We start from the raw sequence: 21,074 nt of genomic DNA, 5'->3' as shown, positions 1-21,074 counted from the left end.
TTTCCAATGAGTTGGCTCTTTGCATCAGGTGGCCAAAGTATTGGAGTTTCAGCTTTAGCAGCAGTACTTTCAGTGAATATTCAGGGTTGATTTCTGTTGGGACTGACTGGTTTGATCTCCGTGCAGTCCAAGGGACTCTCAATAGTCTTCTCCAGCACCACAATTCAAAAGTTATCAGTTCTTCGGCACTCAGCCTTCTTTAGGGTACAGCTCTTACATCCGTACATGACTACTGGAAAAATAGCTTTGACTTATGGACCTGTGTCAGCAAAGTGATGTCTCCCTTTTTTAATACACTGTCTAGGTTGTCATGTATACTTGAAATTTTGCTAAGAGGGTAGACGTAGATACTATGTTAAGTGTTCTTAACAAAGAAAGTAGGTGGGAGAAAACTTTTGTAGATAATGGATTATTTTTATGACACATGTTGTTGTGATGGTTTCACTGATGTACGTGCTGTGCTGTGCTTAGTTGCTGAATTGTGTCCAACTCTTTGTAACCTCATGGACTGCAGCCCACCAGACTCCTCTGTCCATGTGGATTCCCCAGGCAAAAATACTGGAGTGGGTAGCCTATCACTTCTCTGGGGGATCTCCTTGACCCAAGAATTGAACTAGGGTTTCCCACATTGCAGGCGGATTCTTTACCAGATGAGCTACCAGGGAAGCCCTCATTGATGTATAATTAGCTCCAAATTCATCAAATTTTATACATTAAATATAAAAAAAAGAGAGAGAGAAGAGAGAGAGACAGGGTCCTGCATGATCTGTCCTGTTCTCCACTGTCTCTGAACAAAGGACGATGTGGACACAGAGTGAACCTTAATTCCTCTGCTAAGCCATTAAGTGACAGGGTGCAAAAGCCAGTAAATAGAAAAAGGAAAAAGCGATGTTTTCTCACATTGGCCAACAAATGTGACTTTCATACAATCTAATGTAAGAAGGAGATAGCAGACTAGCACTGCCTGCTTTTTTTTTTCAATTTTAATATATTCTTTTAAAAATCCAAGTGTACATATTCAAATCTTAGTTAAATTTTTACTAGAAATGCTTAAAAGTCGTATTAGATCTAAAATTTTTCATTCTTAGTCAAGGGTAAGGGCATATGCCAGAACAGTATTGCAAGAAAACTTCAAAAGAACATGGAAAAAAAATGCTTAATTTTTAAAAGATGAAGTCAGCACTATGGCTTTGAACCCTAACTGTACTGTATTCTAGCGATGTGGCTTTGGGAACATTATTTTAATGAGACTTACTTTTGTATCCCTATAAAAATGAGGAAAGTTATTCTGAGGGAGGACTCTATCAATTCACTCTACCAATGGCTATAAAGTCCTTGCCTCAGTGTCTCTTAGGCACACAGGAAGTGCTCAGAAGGGTTGGCCGCCATTATTACAAGTCAAACATTCTGTAGGAGTGTGTACTCAGAACACAAAAATAGACTGGAAAGTCAGTAATATCGAAGTAGCTGAACATCTCCACCAGGTAACTGTCCATTATTCAAAGATATTAATCCCTTCACTTCCTGCCCCCAAAGTACAGCCCTGCCAAAACGCTGGGTCACGACTAGACATGATCAAACAACAACCTTCTGGAGTAAAGTGGTTTGGGGACCAGACTTCTAAAGAGCAGCTGATACAAAGGAGAGCTTTCACCAGGGCAATGCTGATTTTCAAACAGAAAATCTGGTCTCTTTAATATTTACAAGTAATCAGCCCACCATTATTAGCGATCGGGGTACTAAAGACCAAAATGTGTGTGAATCTTAACCCAAATCAGGCTCTGCTCTTTCACAAACAAGCTCTGATTTGTTCAACAAAGCACATTATTCACCAACAGAGGGGAGAGGAACCATAAGCACAGTTATACAAATCCAGTGCCTAGACCTGGAAGTTAACAATCCTTATTTTTAAATGCTGAATTTCAGAAGCAGGAAATGGAATTGGCTGCATTCTAGTTGCTATGTTTTCAGTTAGGTTTACACTAAAGAATAATCAAATAATCCAGTGGACTTCCCTGATGGTCCAATGGTAAAGAATCCACCTGCCAATGCTGGAGACACGGCTTCAATCCTTGATCCAGGAAGATCCCACAAGCTGAGGAGCAACTAAGCCCAAGCATCACGATATTACTGAGCTTGTGATCTAGAGCTCATGCTCCACAAGAGAGGCTACTGCAATGAGAAGCCCGTGCACCACAATGAAGAGTAATCCCTACTTGCTGCAACTAGAGAAAACCTGTACAAAGCAATGAAGACCCAGAACAACCAAAAATAAATAAATAAAATTTAAAAAATTATCATTGCACCAATATATGTTCTCCATTTATAAAGAAAGACTCATGCTAGGTAAGCACTCGCTTATGAAATCTTTTTACTAAAGTTGCAGAAAAATTGATACATATTGACATTTATCATTTTTGTATGTAATTTGTATGTTTTGATATCAAAACCTATGTATCTAAAATAGTTATATTGAAATAAATAACAATTACTGCACCAAACCCATTCCCTCATCCTTTTTTATAATAAGTATTGACCGAGGACCGTCAGATATTGTGCTTCGTGCAAAGCTAAAGTCAACCTTTCAAAGTTTCTTCTTGATTATTATCAATTATTTAGGATACAGTTATGAAGAGAAATGACAATGGACTTAAATCCTGTTATGATTGTACTTTTAATAAAATTTCTATTAATTTTTGTATTAAGCAATTACAGACTTAATGAATCCTCTCCATTTCGCTATAGACCAAAAAAAAAAAAAAAGATCCAATCCCAAATACTTCATTGTTGAAAAAAAATGCCAAAGCCATAAAAATGAGCACTTGGGCCATAAAAATGCATGATATAATAGATGTCACCTTCTCTTACTCGGCAAAGCAGCTTTCTATAATTTTGTCCTTTGCCTTTCACAGAACAGTAACCTGAAGTTGTTTCAGTGGGGTTTTACTGTGGATAAAATACAAAAATATTCTTTTCCAAGAAGCCATTAATCTTTCCTCTGCAGCTGATGGCTCTCAGTTTGGGGGAAACCAGGGACAGACAGCATCCTGCCACCCAGGTTCCTTCAACTCCCCCAGATTCTCCCTTTGTTTCTCCTCCAGGCCACAGGTAGCAGCACACAGGCATGAACCTCAGTGCCCCCAGTCTGCATCACGCTTTGAAAAAATACATTCCTTTCTTTAACCTATCAGTGGGCTCCCCTGGTGGCTCAGTGGTAAAGAATCTGCCTGCCAATGCAGGAGACCCTGATTTGATCCCTGGGTCAGGAAGATCCCCTGAAGGAGGAAATGGCAGCTCACTCCAGTATTCTTGCCTGGAGAATCCCATGGACAGAGGAGCCTAGCAGGCTACAGTCCATGGGGTCGCAAAGAGAGCTGGACATGACTTAGCAACTAAACAGCAACAACCACCTATCAGCATACATTTTAAAAAGTCACTGGCTCAACAACAGGATTAAAAAAATTCAAGTTTAATTCATACCTTCAGCTTTTTCTTCCTTTTTCTGGAAAACCATTTTTCCTGAGCTTTTATTTTAACATACATTGTAAACTTTTATGTTAAAGAAAAATGTATACATTTTCAAATTGTGAGATTTTTAAAGAGAATTTAAGACATATACTCACTTTTTTAAAATTTAAAACTGGGTTCCCGTTGGCACTGGTGGAGGTGAGGGGTGTTTTTAATCCCTTGCTCCTGGCTTTGAAGGTTGGGACTAGTTGGTCCAGAAACTCTGGAAACTTCAAGAGAAATCTACTGAGTGTGTTTTGTTTTTTGTTTATTCTCGCTTTTGGTGACTGGTGTGCCTAACTGTGTCTGTAGGAGTGTTGTGGAGCCCTCCCTGGCATCAGGGATCAGGAGGCCAGGCCAGCCCATCACCAACACTCTGGGCTTCAGGCCTTTCTGCTGAGTGGTTTCAATACAGAAAGTGCATTTGGATTACAAAATATATATATTTAAAAGATGCATGGAGTTACACAGATACACAATAAACCTTACTTGTGAATTGATGGATAAGGAAGAGAAACATCAATGAATAGCTCATGGTAATCTCCAATTGTTATGTATTAGCAAAGACTGAGTTTTTTTTTTTATTAAGTTTTTTTTTAAGATGTATTTATTTTTGGTTGCACTGGGTCTTCGTTGCTGTGAGAGACCTTTCTCTAGCTGTGGTGCTTGAGAGCTTTTCTCTAGTCGTGTCAAGTGGGGGCTAATCTCTAGTTGTGATGTACAGATTTCTCATTGTGGTGGCTTCTCTTGTTGGGGAGCATGGGTTCTAGGCACACAGGCTTCAATAGCTGCAGGGCATGGGCTTAGTTGCTCCAAGACATGCGGGGTCTTCCCAGACCAGTGATGGAACCCGTGTCTCCTGGATTGGTAGGAAGACTCTTAACCACTAGATCATCAAAGAAGCCTGATAGAGAGTATTTTCAAATGTTTACCTTCTATCCTGCTCCTCATGGGCAACCAGAAAAGTGACCCCAGTTCCAGTCTTTTCCACCCTCTGAACTTCCTTGCAAGAAGCTGCTATGTTAGCTTTCTAGGGCCACTATAACAAATTAGCATGAACCTGTGGCTTGCATGTGAGAGAGCTAAGTCATTTCAGTCATGCCTGACTCTTTGCAACCCCACTGCTGTAACCCACCAGGCTCCTCTGTCCATGGGATTCTCCAGGCAAGAATACTGGAGTGGGTTGCCATGCCCTGCCCCAGGGGATCTTCCCAACCTAGGGATCGAACCCATGTCACTTCCTGCATTGGCAGGCGGGTTCTTTACCACTACCACCACCTGGGAACCCTGAATCTGTAGCTTAAACAATACTAATTTATTATCAGATGGTTCTGTAGGCCAGTTGTCCAAAGTGGCTCTCCCCAGGTGAAGATTAAGGTGTTAGCAGGGTGAGGCTCCATTCTGGAGCCTCTAGAAAGGGCTCTATTTCCTTGCTTATCCAGCTTTAAGAGGTGTCTGCATTCTTTGGCCTTTGCACTCCTTAATCCATCTCCAGAGCAGCAATGGTCAACTGACTTCCCCTTCTGCTTCCCTCTCCCCATTTTAATTTGTGATTGCACTGGGCCCACCAAATAGTTTGGGATTACCACCCGTTTTAAGGTAACTGATTAGCAACCTTCATTCCACTCTGCCAAGGAGAAGGCAATGGCACCCCACTCCAGTACTCTTGCCTGGAAAATCCCATGGACAGAGGAGCCTGGTAGGCTGCAGTCCATGGGGTCGCTAAGAGTCACACATGACTGAGCAACTTCACTTTTACTTTTCACTTTCATGCATTGGAGAAGGAAATGGCAACCCACTCCAGTATTCTTGCCTGGGGAATCCCAGGGACAGGGAAGCCTGGTGGGCTGCTGTCTATGGCGTTGCCCAGAGTTGGACACGACTGAAGTGACTCAGCAGCAGCAGCAGCAAGGGACTTAGTCATAGGTTCTAGAGATTAAGGGGGGAACAATTTGGGGATTAAGCAGGTATTAGTCTGTCTACCACAGCTATAATGGACCTGGAATCAAAAACCCAGTTCTATCCAGGTAGCCCTGCAAACTGGTTCATTTCTCATTGTGCTCATCTCTTCTGAAAAAATAGCTTCACAGCTATCATGAACGGTAGGGAAGGTTAAATTAGACAATATGTGCAAAACTAGCTAAGCACAGAGCCTGGTATGTTCATTTCCATCTTCCCTTACCTTCCTCTCAAACGTCAGCATCCTAGTGGGGTGGAGACGGATTTTGGACCCCGGTCCATTACAGCTTCACAGGCTTGCTCCTTGCCTTACACTGCACTTCTTCTACGAGAAAGTCCCACTACTAGGGAACACTGAGCTATGGATGACTTTACAAACATAATTTTATCCCTCATGACTAAGGCAAGCACTTCAAGATTTCACTCTGATAATGATAAGAGATTTATGCTGATCTGGCAGAAAGTCTGAATATTCAAAGGCAGCAGTCATCAACCGTTTTGTCACCAGGGAACCACTTTCACGGAAGACAGTTTTTCCACAGATCAGGGAGGGGCATGGTTTTGGATGATTCATTACAAGTACATGACATTTATGGTGCACTTTATTTCTATTATTATTACATCAGCTCCACCTCAGATCATCAGGCATTGGAGCTCAGAGGTTCAGAACCTCTGTTTAAAGGGATAGCCAGGATTTATCAGCAAATTGTAATTCCAGGGTTGAGCAATCCTCAGTGTGGATCCTGTCAGCAGTTTGGAACTTCCCAAGACCCAGACAATAGTCTCTTTGAATGACACACAAATAAACAGCAAAGTACTACATTTTCCAAAACTCAGCTATTCCCCTAATTACACAGTAGGAAAATCCCATGGATGGAGGAGCCTGGTAGGCTGCAGTCCATGGGGTCGCTAAGAATCGGACAGGACCGGGCCACTTCACTTTCACTTCTCACTTTCACACACTGGAGAAGGAAATGGCAACCCACTCCAGTGTTCTTGCCTGGAGAATTCCAGGGTTGGGGGAGCCTGGTGGGCTGCCATCTATGGGGTCGCACAGAGTCGGACACAACTGAAGCGATTTAGCAGCAGCAGCAGCAACGCTATCTTCAGGACCCTTTTTTAAAAAGATACAAAATAAGATAGTGATACAGCCTGAAAGGTCACAAAAGGTAAGAGCACCAAGCTCCCTGGCTTAGTAAGGGTAAGTGTAGCAACCTCTAACTGATCAATTAGTCAAGGGTCATAGATGTGCCTGGAGAGCTTCCTATCACCTCCTATGTAAAAGTCACACAAATCCACCTGCTGAATCAGCATCCTCTCAAGTAGAAAATGACTTTGGTTTCAGTTGCCCACATCCTTCTCCCACATTCTGTCATGAGAAGAGGGGAAGAAACCAGAAAACCATCCCCTAATGATGACAACCTAGTTCCTCTCATTCTCTTGGCAGTGGTAACAGTGTGAGGGATCCGGAGCATCAGGGTCTCATTGGGGAGTAATTAAGTAATTAGAAAGAGGAAATAATTGATTTGTGTGCTACAGAGATGTCAACAAACCCACATTTCAAAACAACTCATTATCTATATAACCTTGACATCCTATAACTTAAAAAAAATCAGATTGTTTACATTGACCAAAAATTATCTTAAAATATTTAAATAGGATTTCTTACCAATGAGAGCATTGGGGGTTGGGGGGCATATGTGTGTTAGGGGAGAAGAATGAAAAAGGGAAGGAAACTCATTCTACTTTTTTCCTCCTAAACAGCAACGAGGAGAAAAGTGTTTCTGGGAAATACCAAGGAAACTGATGGTGCAAGCCAACTATCCTCCAAGTGACTTCACACTTTGCAAAGTATGCACTTCACTTCTCATATCTACCTGTATGGTAGCTGTCACTTCCACTTTCTATTAGGGAAGATGATTCCGTGGTCATTGGACTATGGATCCTTTGAACATCCTGTTGAGGAGGGGAATTCGCTATGACATCATCCAGAGAATGTCATTCGGTGAGGTGTCCTCTCCTGGGCTCAATCTTTGGGGTCTTTCTCTAGCTGAAGATTTTTATTGGCCAGCACTTGTTCAGTTGTGTTCTCAGAATCTAGCATTCTCCCCTAGACCCTCCAAAAGGTCTCACCCTGCTGACTCCTTGATATCAGCCCAGTAGGACTCTGACCGCTAAGACTAAGAGAGAGTCCGTCTGTGTTGTTTAACATCACCACATCTGGAAGTGATGTGCCGCTGTAAACAAAAACCTAAAGACACAGAAGTGGCTTTGGAATTGGCCAATGGGCAGAGGCTAGAAGAATTTTGAGGAGGATGATAGGAAAAACATAGATTGGATTTCCCTGGTGGTCCAGTGGTTAAGACTCCCAGCCTCCACTGCAGGCTGGCATGGGTTCCAGCCCTGCTCGGGGAACTAAGATCCCACATGCTCAGTGGTACAGCCAAAATGAATAAATAAATAAAGTAGTTTAAAAATAAAGTATCAATAATTTGTTCCTCTAAAAAAAATTGATCGGCTTGCCATTGCAAGGAGAAATATGGATATCAACAACAATTCCACTAGTGAGAACTCGGAAGGAATATATATTGAAACAATTATCTTAAAGAACACTTACTTTGTCACAAATAAACTGAAAGTAGAAATACAAACATTAAGGGCACTGCTGCTGAGGGCTCAGGTGAAATGAGGAACCTGCTACTGGAAACGGGAGAAAATGGATCTTAATCATATAACTACAGAAAGTTTAGTCACAGTGTGTCCTGCAGTTATGTGGAAAGTAGATTTCGTAAACAGTGAATTTGGCTATTTAGCTGGGGAGATTTTTAAGCAAAGTGTTGAAAGGACAGACTGGTTTCTTCTTGTTGCTTATATGAGCATGAGAGGAAAGATACAGATTAAGGGAAAACTGTTAAGCATTGTACAAAGGACACAGGAATTAATTTGGGGAAAATTCTCAGCCTATCCAGATTGCAAGAGACCCTAAAACTAGAAGATTCACTGTCAGGAAAAGTGCTCCGAAGGGAAAGTCAAGGATGTGGCTGGGACAAGTTTTGCTAGTGCCTGGGAAGAATCAGGGCTTCCCTGCAATGTAGGAGATGTGGGTTTGATCCCTGGGTCAGGAAGATCCCCTGGAGGAGGGCTCAGTAATTCACTCCAGTATTCTTGCCTGGAGAATCCCATGGACAGAGGAGCCTGGTGGGTTACAGTCCATAGGGTCGCAGAGAATCAAACACAACTGAAGCGACTTAGCATGCACACAGGGGAAGAGTCAAAAGGTTGACATGTTCAGTCATACACGTTCATTCATATATAATTAGTCATCGAAAACATTAGGAACGTAACTCATGTTTTCCCTCAGGCATCTCAGAAGAAGCCAGGAATATAAATGGTGTTACCCAGAAAATATCTGTGCAAAAGCCTCTTGTCTGACGGAATAAATCACTACGACATACATGGGAGACCCACACGGTTCTTGGGAATTTTTGTCCTAGCACAGATCATACCCAGAGGCCCACACCTGATTTAGATGATTGAAATAATGAAACTTGGGACTTCTAAGCTGATGAAATTTAGATGAGATTTTGAGCTTTGATTTGATGCCGTAATTGTTAGAGAATTTTATGGATGTTGCCATAGGGTGGTTATATTTTGCATGTAAAATGGACGTAAATCTCTGGAGGTCAGAGGGAGCTCTGTGATAGGAAGAACAGCGTCCCCCAAAGATGTCCATGTCTTAATTCCTAAAACCAAAGATGTCCATGTCTTAATCCTTAATCCCTAACCTCAATATGTTACCTAACATGGCAAAAAGGACTTTGCCAATGTGACTGAATTCAGGACCTTGAGATGGGAAGATTATCCTGGGTAGTTCAATGCAGTCACAAAGGTTCTCAGAAGAAAGGAGTGTCATAATAGGAAAAAAGAGATTTGAGTTCTGGTGGCCTCTAGAAGCTGGAAGAAGGAAGGAGATGGATTCTCTTGTCGATCCACCATAAGGATGCAGCCTACTAACACCTTGACTGGTGAGTAACACCCATTTTCAGACTTCTCATATCCTGAACTGTAAGATTAAAAAATCTGTGTTACACATGTAAAGATCCTGCATGCTACAACTAAGACCCGGCGTAATCAGATAAATAAACATTTAAAAAATCTGTTACTGCCCTCTCCCCATGACATTTTCTATAAACACTTTCCCCTATTGATTATAAAGTTTTTGATTCTGTTTTATGTGTCCTCTTCAGGAAACATGATATTTAGTGCCACTTTTATCTCATTTAAAACAATTTAACAATTTTATATTTATTTTATATTTTTTGGTAGGACTGATTTTTGTCCTTTTTACAAGGGATGGGGAAGTAGGGAAAGAACAACAGAGATGTGTTTGTTTTCAACTCTGTCTTGCTACACAGACTCTGTATTTATATAATGTTGTCTTCTAAAATATATTGGAAAGTACCTGTACTTAAGTCTATTATTAGTAGACAGTGATTTTTTTTAATGTAGCTAATTATTGGACAAAAACATATATCACATGTTATTAATGATGTTCTGGAAATGAATTGGATTTCCTAGCACCACTCAAATCATATCTTCTAAGTTAGGATCCTACCACTACCACTGATCCAGAATGCTGGTTCTTTGAAAAAGAAAAAATGATTAAAAACATTTCAAAATAATTTTTCAAAGTTTTATTTAAACGTATTGTTTATTTTGTATTATGAAAAAAAAGGCATATGTATTTTGACAATTTGAAAATATAAGCATAAAATAGGAGATAAAAAATCATCCCATAAAAAGAAATCACCTAGATACAATCACTGTTAGAAATCTGGGTTTAGCTTCTTGTTAATGATGAAGTAGGACTTCTTAGGTGGCTCAGTGATAAAGAACCTGCCTGCCAATGCAGGAGATATGAGTTCAATCCCTGGATCAGGAAGATCCCCTGAAGAAGGAATGGCAACCCTCTCCAGTATTCTTGTCTGGGAAATTCCATGGACAGAGAGAAGCCTGGTGGGTCACAAAGAGTCAGACACAGCAAGAATGGTGAAGTAGCTTAAAATAACCTAACATTTTCACAGATAATAAAATACAAAATAAACAAACAAAAAAATGTTTTCAATGCGCTAAAGAGCAAGCAAAAGAAGGCAGATGCTGAAGGGAAGTCACCCCTTAAACAACAGACTCATAATGAATTAGGTCCAGGGTACACAGCATTTCCTCTGATACATCTGCAAGAGGGAGAGAGAGCTGAAACTCAAGCAAAATGCTACAATATTACTGGTCGAGGTGTCAGAGTTTGGGGTTGGAAGTGGGTGTAAATCCAGAAGAGAAACCTAGAAAAATATGCATATAATCACCCCTCAAATTGTTGGCCACACTCAGAAGTGTGGATCTGTGGAGATTTCAAAGAGCCCTTTGGAAGGAATCAGTTAGAAGATTCAAAGAACTGAGTGGCGGTTTCAGGTGCTGCCCACTGCTGGGGGGACAAGAGTTTAGGGTTTGAATCCTATCAAAGAAAAGACGCTTAGAAAATATCCTGAGCTTTCCATGTGTGCATTAGTCACTCAGTCATGTCCGACTCTTTGTGACCCCATGAACTGTAGCCCACCAGGCTCCTCTGTCCATTGGATTTCCCTGGCAATCCCATCAGAAGCGGATTTCCCAGTATATGGAGCTTTTCATAGACTTTATTAAAAAATAAAGCTAAGCTTCCCAAATTCAAGAGAAATACATCTGCATTCTAAAACAAAATTCAACAAGGCAAGACAGGGCAAGACAAACATTCAGAATCTAGAAAGCTGGGTTTATAAACCAACAGACCGGCCACATCTGATACAGGTGAAGATATAGAGCAACTGGAACTCTTGTATAGTATGTACTGGTAGAAGTGTTACAAACAGTATACTTTGGAAAAGTGGCATTTTCCAAGACAGTTATAAGTCTTTACCCCATGACCCATCAACCTTCTCAAAGGTTTCAGGATTTTAACCCAAGAAATAACTAAATATATGCCCACAAAGAGTCTTAGAATGTGTGTACATGCGAGCTCAGTCACTTCAGTGGTATCCAACTCTTTTGTGACCCCATGGACTACAGCCTGCCAAGCTCCTCTGTCTGAGATTTCCCAGGAAAGAATACTGGACTGGTTGCCATTTCCTTCTCCAGGAGACCTTCCCCACCCAAGGATCCAACCTGAGTCTCCTGCTTGGCAGGCAGATTCTTTACCAGTGAGCCGCCTGGAACGCCCCTTCCCCTACATAGAAAAGAACTAAAATCATTAACTTGAGATGTCTATTTTTTTGTGATTAGCCGTAACCATTCGATGTACATGGATTTTTTTTTCCCCCAGCAAAAACTCCTATATATCCTGGCTCCTCCCTTGCCTTTTCGGAACAGTTCCTCAGAGCTATGTGAAAGGCTGTCTATTGGGCTATATAGTTTTCATAAGGTCCCAGGTACAACATAACTTATAACTTTAGGTTGTGCACTTCTCTTCAGTTGACAATAGCTATGGCACTTCGCTCTTCTGCTGAGCAAACATGAAGCCACTATTACTCAAACATCTGATTAAGTGATCAAAGAAAGCCACTCCATGACTATTACAAAGTCAAAAATGAGATCAATCCATAATCACATCTAAATATTGACAGAAATCATGTCTAATACTGACAGAAACAATGATCTAAATCAATAAAATGACTAAATATCCCCCAAACATTACTAATTCTAGTGTCTGTTGCTTTTTCACTAATTACTGATTCAGCCTCAATGCATTCCTCTTGCCTCATCAAGGAGACTTACCAAGATGTCCAATCACAGACTAGCCTCGACCATCTGAGAGTATCTTACCAACAGAACAAAACCTTGCTTCCTTGAACTGTCCCCAAAATCACATAACACAACCCAAATCCCATAAATAGGTCCTTTCTAACACTCTTAGCCAGAACGAATGGTGTGTGTTCTTTCTCACAGCAATAAGCAATAATTCAACTCATTCCACTACAGATGTGTTCCCAGTGGTCTTTGGCTGGACGTCATTGAACCATGTACATGAACATATTCTATTTTGTAAGTTTGTTCACTTACTGTATCTTGAATGTAGATTTCTATGTCTTCATCATGGCTACATAACTTTCTATGACTCTGATATGCAATAATTTTTCTAACTAAAACAGTACTTTTTGGAAAACAGTTTTTTTCTAACATCTCACTGTTATAAGTAGCCCTAATGAGCACAGTGCTAATTAAATCTTTAAGGACCTTCATGACTACTTCCCCAGGAGAAATTCCTTTAAATAAAATTACTGGAATTATTGCCTCAAGAGATATGAAACATAATACTACATTGCACTCTCATCTGAATATAAAACCTTAGGAGCTACTACTGTAGGACTGTCAGTGTTTAAATCCACTTCAAACAGGCTAGATGTTTATCAACTCTCAGTTTCACTCTTATCAATTCTGTGTTGTGCTGTGGCCATGCTTAGTCACTCAGTTGTGTCCGAATCTTTGCAACCCCACGGACTGTAGTCCACCAGCTCCTCTGTCCATGGGGATTCTCCAGGCAAGAATACTGGAGTGAGCTGCCATGCTCTCCTCCACAGGATCTTCCCAACACAGGGATCGAACCCAGGTCTCCCACATCGCAGGAGGATTCTCTGTCTTATCAACTCTGATGGTCCTTTGTCCTCAACAAACTAGACTTCTCAGCAGCATCTGACACAGATAACTCCCTTACCTGTTTAACATGTTTCTATCTCGTTTCCAGGATACCACATTCACTGGGTTTTCTTCCCATGCCATTGGCCGCTACTTCTCAGTCTTCTTTGGTGATCTTCTTCTGCCCGGCTCTTCAATAAGGAGAATGCCCTGGGACCCCTGCTTCTTCATCATTCTTTCACAAGGTGACCAATCTTACTCATGACTTTATGTTCCATTTTCATATTTGTGACTTTTATAATTCAATATCCTCCCTGGACCTTGCCACCAAGCACCAGAAACAGACTTCTCTACTGATCTAACATGTCCCCAACAAAATCATTGATCTCCCCAACTTCCCCACCTGACCGAGATCCACGCAGATGATCAGACAAAAAACGAGAGGGAAAAAAAGCTACAAAGAACCTAGTGGCATGAAAAAGCGACACAGCAAGAAAAGACAAATAGATTTCAAAGTAAGTGCTTTTATGTTCCATTCTCCTTCCCTTTTTCAAATCAGATAACCAAGTGACGCACTTCTGGGTTTTGCTGTTGTTAAGATGCTGTTTTTTCTGTTCTAATAAAAATAACAGAATAAGTGTATAAAATACACCCTACAAGCTCACTGCTGTGCTTAGTCGTTCAGTTGTGTGGGACTCTTTCCACACTCTTTGTGGGACCCATGTATTGCAGACCACCAGGCTCCTCTGTCCATGGGATTCTCCAGGCAAGAATACTGGAGTGGGTTGCTACGCCCTCCTTCAGGGGACCATTCCCAACCCAGGGATTGAACCCAGGTCTCCCCAGTCGCAGGCGGATTCTTTACAGTCTGAGCCGCCAGGGAAGCCAAAGAAACCCGAAGTGGGTAGCCTATCCCTTCTGGGGATCTTCCCCACCCAGGAATCGAACCCGGGTCTCCTGCACTGCAGGCAGATTCCTTACCAGCTGAGCTACCAGGGAAGCCCCTGCAACCTCATTAAGTACCCACAAAAATCCCAGGGGTTGCTATTCTTTTTTCCAGATGCCGGCCAGTGGTAAACTGAGTCCCAGAGAGGCAGCCGGAGGTACTGTTCATACCATACACTGGGATTTTCCGAAAACATTTCACTTTTAACAAAATGAAATGAAACAGAATTTCCCCTCCTGAGATACTTCGCAGGCTAGGCCACAAAGCATCAACTCACTGCAGCAAGGCACCAAAACGTGTCTGGAAACCATGCGTGACACCGAGAGTGTAATACCGCAACCCCAGGGCTGATTACAACCGAGCCTAGAGCAGCGAATCGAATTCGAATTCGGTGCCCACGCTTGCACACGGTCTGCGCGTGCCTGAGAAACAGGCAGGGGAAGCTTTGTGTCAACACCCGACCCCCAGAGACGCCGGCGTGCCCACAAGTTGTGAGCCCGCGCGCCGGGGATGCTGGAGGGCTCTCTGGGCCCAGGACGCATGCGTGGCCCGGGCTGGCGCGGGCTCGGCGGGGCGCTTACCTGGTGCGCCGCGCGCTCAGGCACAAGACCAGCAGCAGCAGGCCCGCGGCGAGGGCCAGGCCCGGGGAGCCGAGCGACTGCGGCAGCCACGGCTCCGGCCAGAAGCCACCCATGCCCGCGCTCATGTCTTCCGCTGTCCCGATTGCGCGCAGATCAGGGTAGCCGGGGTCTCTCTCTCCGAGTGGCGCGGCTCCGCGACTCTGCAACGGCCCAGGAGGCTGGCCAGGCCGTGGCGCCGCCTGGGTGTCACCGAGGGCCGAGTCTCAAAGTTCCCGGACTCGCCTCCCCCGGTATCCCCCCTCCCCCCGCCCCCCGCTCATCCACGCGCACCGCCCCGCTCGGCCATCGCCTCCCGCCTGGCGCTTCTGGAACGCGGCGCGGCTCCCCGCACCCCCACCCCACCTCGACCCCACCCCCAGCCCTCAGTCGCCGCCCGGGGGTAGGAAGGAAAAAGGGCTAGAGCCGAGGGGGAAGGGGCTGGGATTTCCCCGGCTGGATCCGCTAAAGGCCCAAGAGAAGGGGATTTCAGTTTTGAGCTGGAAGTGAGTCGCTTGCGTCTGGCATCCCTTAGTCCGCGCCCCCGGCCGGAGAGACCGCGCTGGCCCTCGAGGAGGTTTGGGACTGTGCCCGCTGCCCTTGGGCCCTGGCGACCACTTAGAAATCCCCACGCGCCTCCCGCACCCCCCGCCCCTGTCCATCCGGCGGGGTGCCTGCGGGTCGCGCTGCCCTCCGCCCGCCTGGTCTACGCCGCGCTCCCTCCCGCGCTTGCTGGGCACCCAGGCCAGTCCCAGGGGCTCGAAAGCCAGGGACCCGGATGGGACCCTCCAGAAGCCCTAATGGGGCAAGCCTTCCAGAAGACAGAAGACGTGTGAAACGAGCTGTTACAAAAGGACGCTAAGGTACTAACCACAGCAGAAGTGGTACAAGCCCCCGCAAGTTGTCTTTAGGATAAGGGAGAAACTTTTGAAAGATCTTTTCCTCAGTAATGATCATTCGCGTTGCTTGACACACGTGTATTTACCCTCCACACCGAACTTGGAGCAGTACTTTTTTTGTGTTAGAGAACATACAGAGCTTCCCAGGTGTCTTAGTGGTAAAGAACCTGCCTGACCATGCAGGAGCCTCAGGAGACTTGGGTTCTATCCCTGTGTCCGGAAGATCCCTGGAGCAGGAAATGGCAACCCACTCCAGTATTCTTGCCTGGAGAATCCCATGGACAGAGGAACCTGGTGGCCCATAGGCCATGGGGTCGCAAAGACTCCCACATGACTGAGCAGGTATGCAAGAGAAAATATAATGAGGCTCAGGTTAAGGGCTTCCCTGGGGCTCAAACTGGAAAGAGTCTGCCTGCAATGCCAGAGACCCTGTCGGATCCCTGGGTCAGGAAGATCCCCTGGAGAAGGAAATGGTGACCCACTCCAGTATCTTTGCCAGGAGAATCCCATGTACAGAGGATCCTGGTGGCCTACAGTCCATGGGGTCACAAAGAGTCAGACAGGACTGAGTGACTAACACTTTAACTTTCAGGTGAAGTAACTTACCCCTGGCCACCCAGTTAAGTAACTGATAACCATTCTAACCAGGACTATTCCAGTGCCATCATGCTCTTTCCTTTAGGTAAGATTTTTATTTCACTGTTCTCCACACTATTACAGTGGCCTCCAAACTGGTCTCCATACCTCTGACCTTTGAGTTTTCCTGCCTGTCTCCCAGTTGCCACATCCCTACAACACAGACTTATCCAGCTTTGATCCTGTTCAAAACTCTCACTGGTTGCCTTTGTGATAAAGTCATTAATCTTGGACCTGAAATGAGAAACCCTCCACAATCTGCCTCCATCCATGGCTAGGACAGGTCCATATACTGGAATGGTTGAGCCACTGTGTCCCTCACAGTCTTTTCACACCTTTGTTTATGATGTTTGCAACCTGAAAAAGTTTCCCCTCTCCCCTAAATTATATTATACCTACCTGTCAAGACCCAGCCCAAATACCACTTCCTGGTAGAAATTACTACCAAGTCTTATAATTAATCTTTCCCTCTTCCAGGCTGTTAACACTCTCTGCTTTTCATTCCAGGAATCAAACCCGAGTCTCCTGCGTCTCCTGCATTGTCAGGCAGGTTCTTTACCACTGAGCCACGAGGGAAACCCTATATGTTCTCTAACACAATGCTGAAAATTGCGTTCCAAGTTTGGTGTGGAGCGTAAATACACGTGTGAATTTTCACATTTCACATTTTCCCAAGGCGAGTTACTTTGGTCTCACCTGCTATAGAAGGTGAGAACACTCTTTTAGACAACCTTGTCTGCACCTACACTCTGCCCCTTACTGCCCTAGTCCCAGACCCTGGAGTTGAGATAATGTATTAGGTTGGCCAAAAGGTTTCTTCAGTTTTTATGTAAAAATGAAAGAAACATTTTTCATTTTCGCCTAGAACTTTACTGAACAGTGTATTCACTGTTTTGTTCCACTACCTTCTGCCGTTTTTCAGCAACTTTGTAATTCCATCTTCCCAAATCCTTTTATCTTTTTGAGCAAAGAACTGTTCCAGGTGCCTTTTACAGTCTTCCAGGGAATGGAAATTTTTTTCCACTAAGAGAATTTTGTAAAGACTGAAATAAATGGAAAACTGAAGGTACCATGTGTGGTGAACGCATTGGATGAATCAGAGCTTCCCAGCTAAGCTTTAACCGTTTTTGCCTGGTCATCGAAGAAACACGTGGTCTTGTGGTATTCTGATGGAAGATTATGTATTTTCTGTCAATTAATTCCAGACACTTTTCTTCGATGCTACTTTCAGTTTGGTCTAATTGGGATCAGTACTTGTTGGAATTAATCATTTGGTTTTCCAGAAAGAAAGTGAAAGTTGCTCTGTCATGTCTGACTCTTTGCGACCCTATGGACCATACAGACCATAGAATTCTCCAGGTCAGAATACTGGGGTGGGTAGTCATTCCCTTCTCCAGAGGATCTTTCCAACCCAGGGATCAAACCCAGGTCTCCCGCATTGCAGGCAGATTCTTTACCAGCTGAGCCACAGTGAAGCCCTTGGTTTTCCAGAATATTAGAAGACTGTCTTCCAATCCCCTATATACACAATATCACCTTCTTTGGTTGGAGACCAACCTTTGGTGTGGTTGGTGGTGGTTCATTTCGCTTGCCCCACAATCTCTTCTGTCCTATATTTTTGTACAGTATCCACTTTTCATCCCCTGTCACAATTTGATTTAAAAACAACATGTTTTCATTACATTTAAGTACAGAATTGCATGCAGAAATACTATCAAGAACTTTTTGGAACAGAAATTCAAAGTGATGAACCTAACAAAACTGTTGCAAATGATTTTCAGGGCTTGATCTGGATATTTTGAGTATGTCATCTATTTCCCACATGACATAAGGTTGATTGTGTTCAATTAATGTCTTGATTTGATCACTATCAACTTCAACTGGTCTTCTGGAGCATGGAGCATCAACCAGAGAGAAATCTCCACTTTTGACCCATTTGATCAGTCACCGCACTTTCTCCATATCCTTCAAGAAATAATAAAGCATAATATATCAATGTTGCTTTTTTTTCCACCTTCAATATTAAAATGGTTATACAAAAATTCACCCTTAATTTTTAATGCAGGCTGATATTGTTGTCACAATACAATCTAACAAAATTGTTTCTAATGAAGTTAAAGACAACAAAACACTTCTAGAGTCATCTTACAGAAAAAAAAAAAACAAATGAACTTTTTGGCTAACCTAATAGTTGGAATGACTTTGCATGTGCCTGGCCCTTAGTTCATGGTCCAGAACTGAATTACTTGTGTTGCTGTGCTTGGCCTTAAAACTGGGAATGTCTGGGCAAGCCGGAGAACTCTAATGTTTTTGAGCTTCTTTATCTTGTGCTTTTATTACAGGAGTTTTCTACTGCCCCTCCTATCTCCTGTCATAGATTCAGTTTTCCAGGAAGTCAGCATACAGTGAGCCAACAGCTATCCTGTCTCCTCCGAGAAAAAGCAAATTGGTTTCCATCGCTACCTGGCCCGCAGAATCAGTTTACAGGATGGTATGTATCAATGCCTCACCTTTCTGTATCCACTGGAGAAAAGCCCTCTCACTAATTTTCACAAGAAGCCTCAGCTTTTATACTTCCATTTTTCATTTGACTCCTGGATGACTCTTCTGTTTGAAAAGATAGGTTAAAATGTTCAACATTAGTTTATTGAATGTTTACCATGGGCAAGGCACCGTGCTAAAGTTTTTATTTTATAATATTAATAACAGACAATGCCAGCAGTTAATCACAGTGTCTTAGGTAGGTGGAAGGAGGAAGACTGCACTGTCAACCCATTGAATATGGTTGGCAACTGGGTCATCTTCCTGTGATATCGCTATAGTATCTTACTTAGAATGCTTTATGGCAGGGGTTCCCAACCTCCAGGCCTTCGACTGGTACCTCCTGTTAGATCAGTGACAGCATTAAATTAGAAATAAAGTGCACAATAAATGTAATGTGCTCGAATCATCCCCAGACCATCCCCACTCTGAAACTAGTCCCTTGTGCCAAAAATGGTTGGCGACCACTGCTTTATGGTATATACTTAATACATTTTGAATATGTATTTCTCTCAGGTTTGCCATTTCTGCTAAAAGGGGACTCCATACTGTAAACTGGGGCTTCTGTGGTGACTCAGATGGTAAAGAATCTGCCTGCAATGCAGGAGACCTGGGTTCGATCCCTGGGTCAGGAACATCCCCTGGAGAAGGGAATGGCAACCTGCTCTAGTATTTTTGCCTGGAGAATCCCACGGACAGAGGAACCTGATGGGCTACAGTCCATGGGGTTGCAAAGAATCAGACATGACTGAGTGACTAGCACACACATACTGTAAACTAACCTGGTTGAAATAAAATCTAAAGACCTCTTTGATTCCCCTTTTGCTTTTGTTACCCTGTGTCAACATCACTATATTCAATCCAGTTCAATTTATTTTGCTTCCAAAGCATGCCTCGATTTCCATCACTCCTCTGACAGTGATGACTAGTTGACCCACAATGTCTGCCCGTTCCTCCTCATAAGGGTCCTCAATTTTTAACTCAGCACATGGCTGTCCATTACAAAGACTGCTTTCTCAGCCTTCCTTGTAGATAGATATAACCCTGTGACCAAATTCTCACCAGTATGCCAAGTTTAAGGTATTACTTCAGATAAGCGTCCTTAATAGGCATGGCCAGGCCCTTTACTTCCATTCTCTTTTCTACTATTTAGAATATAGACACTATGCCTGGAAGCCGGGCAGCCATTGGAGCACATATAAGTATATCCCAAATATTACATTCAGTGTTGTTTGTTGTTTATATGAAATTCAGATTTAATGGGATCCTTTGTGTTTTTTGCTACATCCGGTAATTAGCTTAATTTCAACACGAGTTCATAAGGCATCCATGTAAGGCAACAGTAAAATTCTAGTTGCCCAACATCCCCTTCAGAAATCAGCCAAAAATTTCTCCTTCAAACACTGGCTACCAACATTAGTGTCTTATGTACATTGGCTCTGCTAATTACACCAGAATCAACAGTTAGGTCTAAAGGTCATGGGGTGGCCTTTAGATTTTGAAAGACCCAGATATGGAAATGTTTTCAGAATAGATAGCAACTAACAATGGCAACCCACTCCAGTACTCTTGCCTGGAAAATCCCATGGGCAGAGGAGCCTGGTAGGCTGCAGTCCATGGGGTCGCTAAGAGTCAGACATGACTGAGCGACTTCATTTTCACTTTTCAGTTTCATGCATTGGAGAAGGAAATGGCAACCCACTCCCGTGTTCTTGCCTGGAGAATCCCAGGGATGGGGGAGCCTGGTGGGCTGCCGTCTATGAAGTCGCACATAGTCGGACACGATTGAAGCAACTTAGCGGCAGCAGCAGCAGCCTAATCATCTATCTTCAGAAAATACTGATTATGAATCACATGGAGAGAGAAAAATACCTGCAAAAACAGAAGTAGGACCAGAGGAAGTAAAGAGAGAGGGTGCTAAACTGGAGTCTCTAAAGGAACAGCCATAAAGGTCCAGATGACAGGGTGTACCCCAAAGCCTTCTGCCTCCAGCCCTGCTGACCCTCATCCACCAGGTGGTCTAAACTGTCTGCCTTTTTTGCTGTCCTCTTTCTAATCTATGATTAAGGCTTGAATCTTGGCCCTGCTTCCCTTGAGGCCTTCTCTTTTACATAAAGCATGCTTGGAAATCACCCAAACTTGAAAAATGGCCATGTCCCTGCATTTCAATGTCTATGTCCTGATCCCCCTGCTCTGTTTTGTTTTGTTTTTGACTGCTTGACTGTGGGATCTTAGTTCCCCAATCAGGGATTGAACCCAGGCTGTATGGCAGTAAAAGTTTGGAGTCCTAACCCCTGGACCACC

At 43.3% G+C, this 21,074-nt stretch overlaps 1 protein-coding gene and 1 long non-coding RNA gene across 2 annotated transcripts in view; one reads left to right on the top strand and one right to left on the bottom strand.

Annotated features, from left to right (window-relative positions):
* LOC102191152 (25-hydroxycholesterol 7-alpha-hydroxylase) overlaps positions 1 to 14,918 on the bottom strand; it is a 175,385-nt gene extending 160,467 nt beyond the window's left edge. The window contains exon 1 of the mRNA XM_018058457.1: positions 14,659 to 14,918. Coding sequence (XP_017913946.1) covers positions 14,659 to 14,783 — 125 coding nt within the window. The 5' untranslated portion in view covers positions 14,784 to 14,918. The remainder of the gene's footprint in view (positions 1 to 14,658) is intronic.
* LOC102168556 lies at positions 15,050 to 19,407 on the top strand. The gene is made up of 3 exons (XR_001296496.2): positions 15,050 to 15,557; positions 18,572 to 18,720; positions 19,287 to 19,407. It is a non-coding gene; the product is annotated as an uncharacterized LOC102168556 (long non-coding RNA).

The sequence above is a fragment of the Capra hircus genome, chromosome 14 (assembly GCF_001704415.2).
Source record: "Capra hircus breed San Clemente chromosome 14, ASM170441v1, whole genome shotgun sequence".
Lineage (NCBI taxonomy): Eukaryota > Metazoa > Chordata > Mammalia > Artiodactyla > Bovidae > Capra > Capra hircus.
The sequence above is the reverse complement of the archived record's forward strand: the minus strand, read 5'-3'. Positions and strand labels throughout refer to the sequence as shown.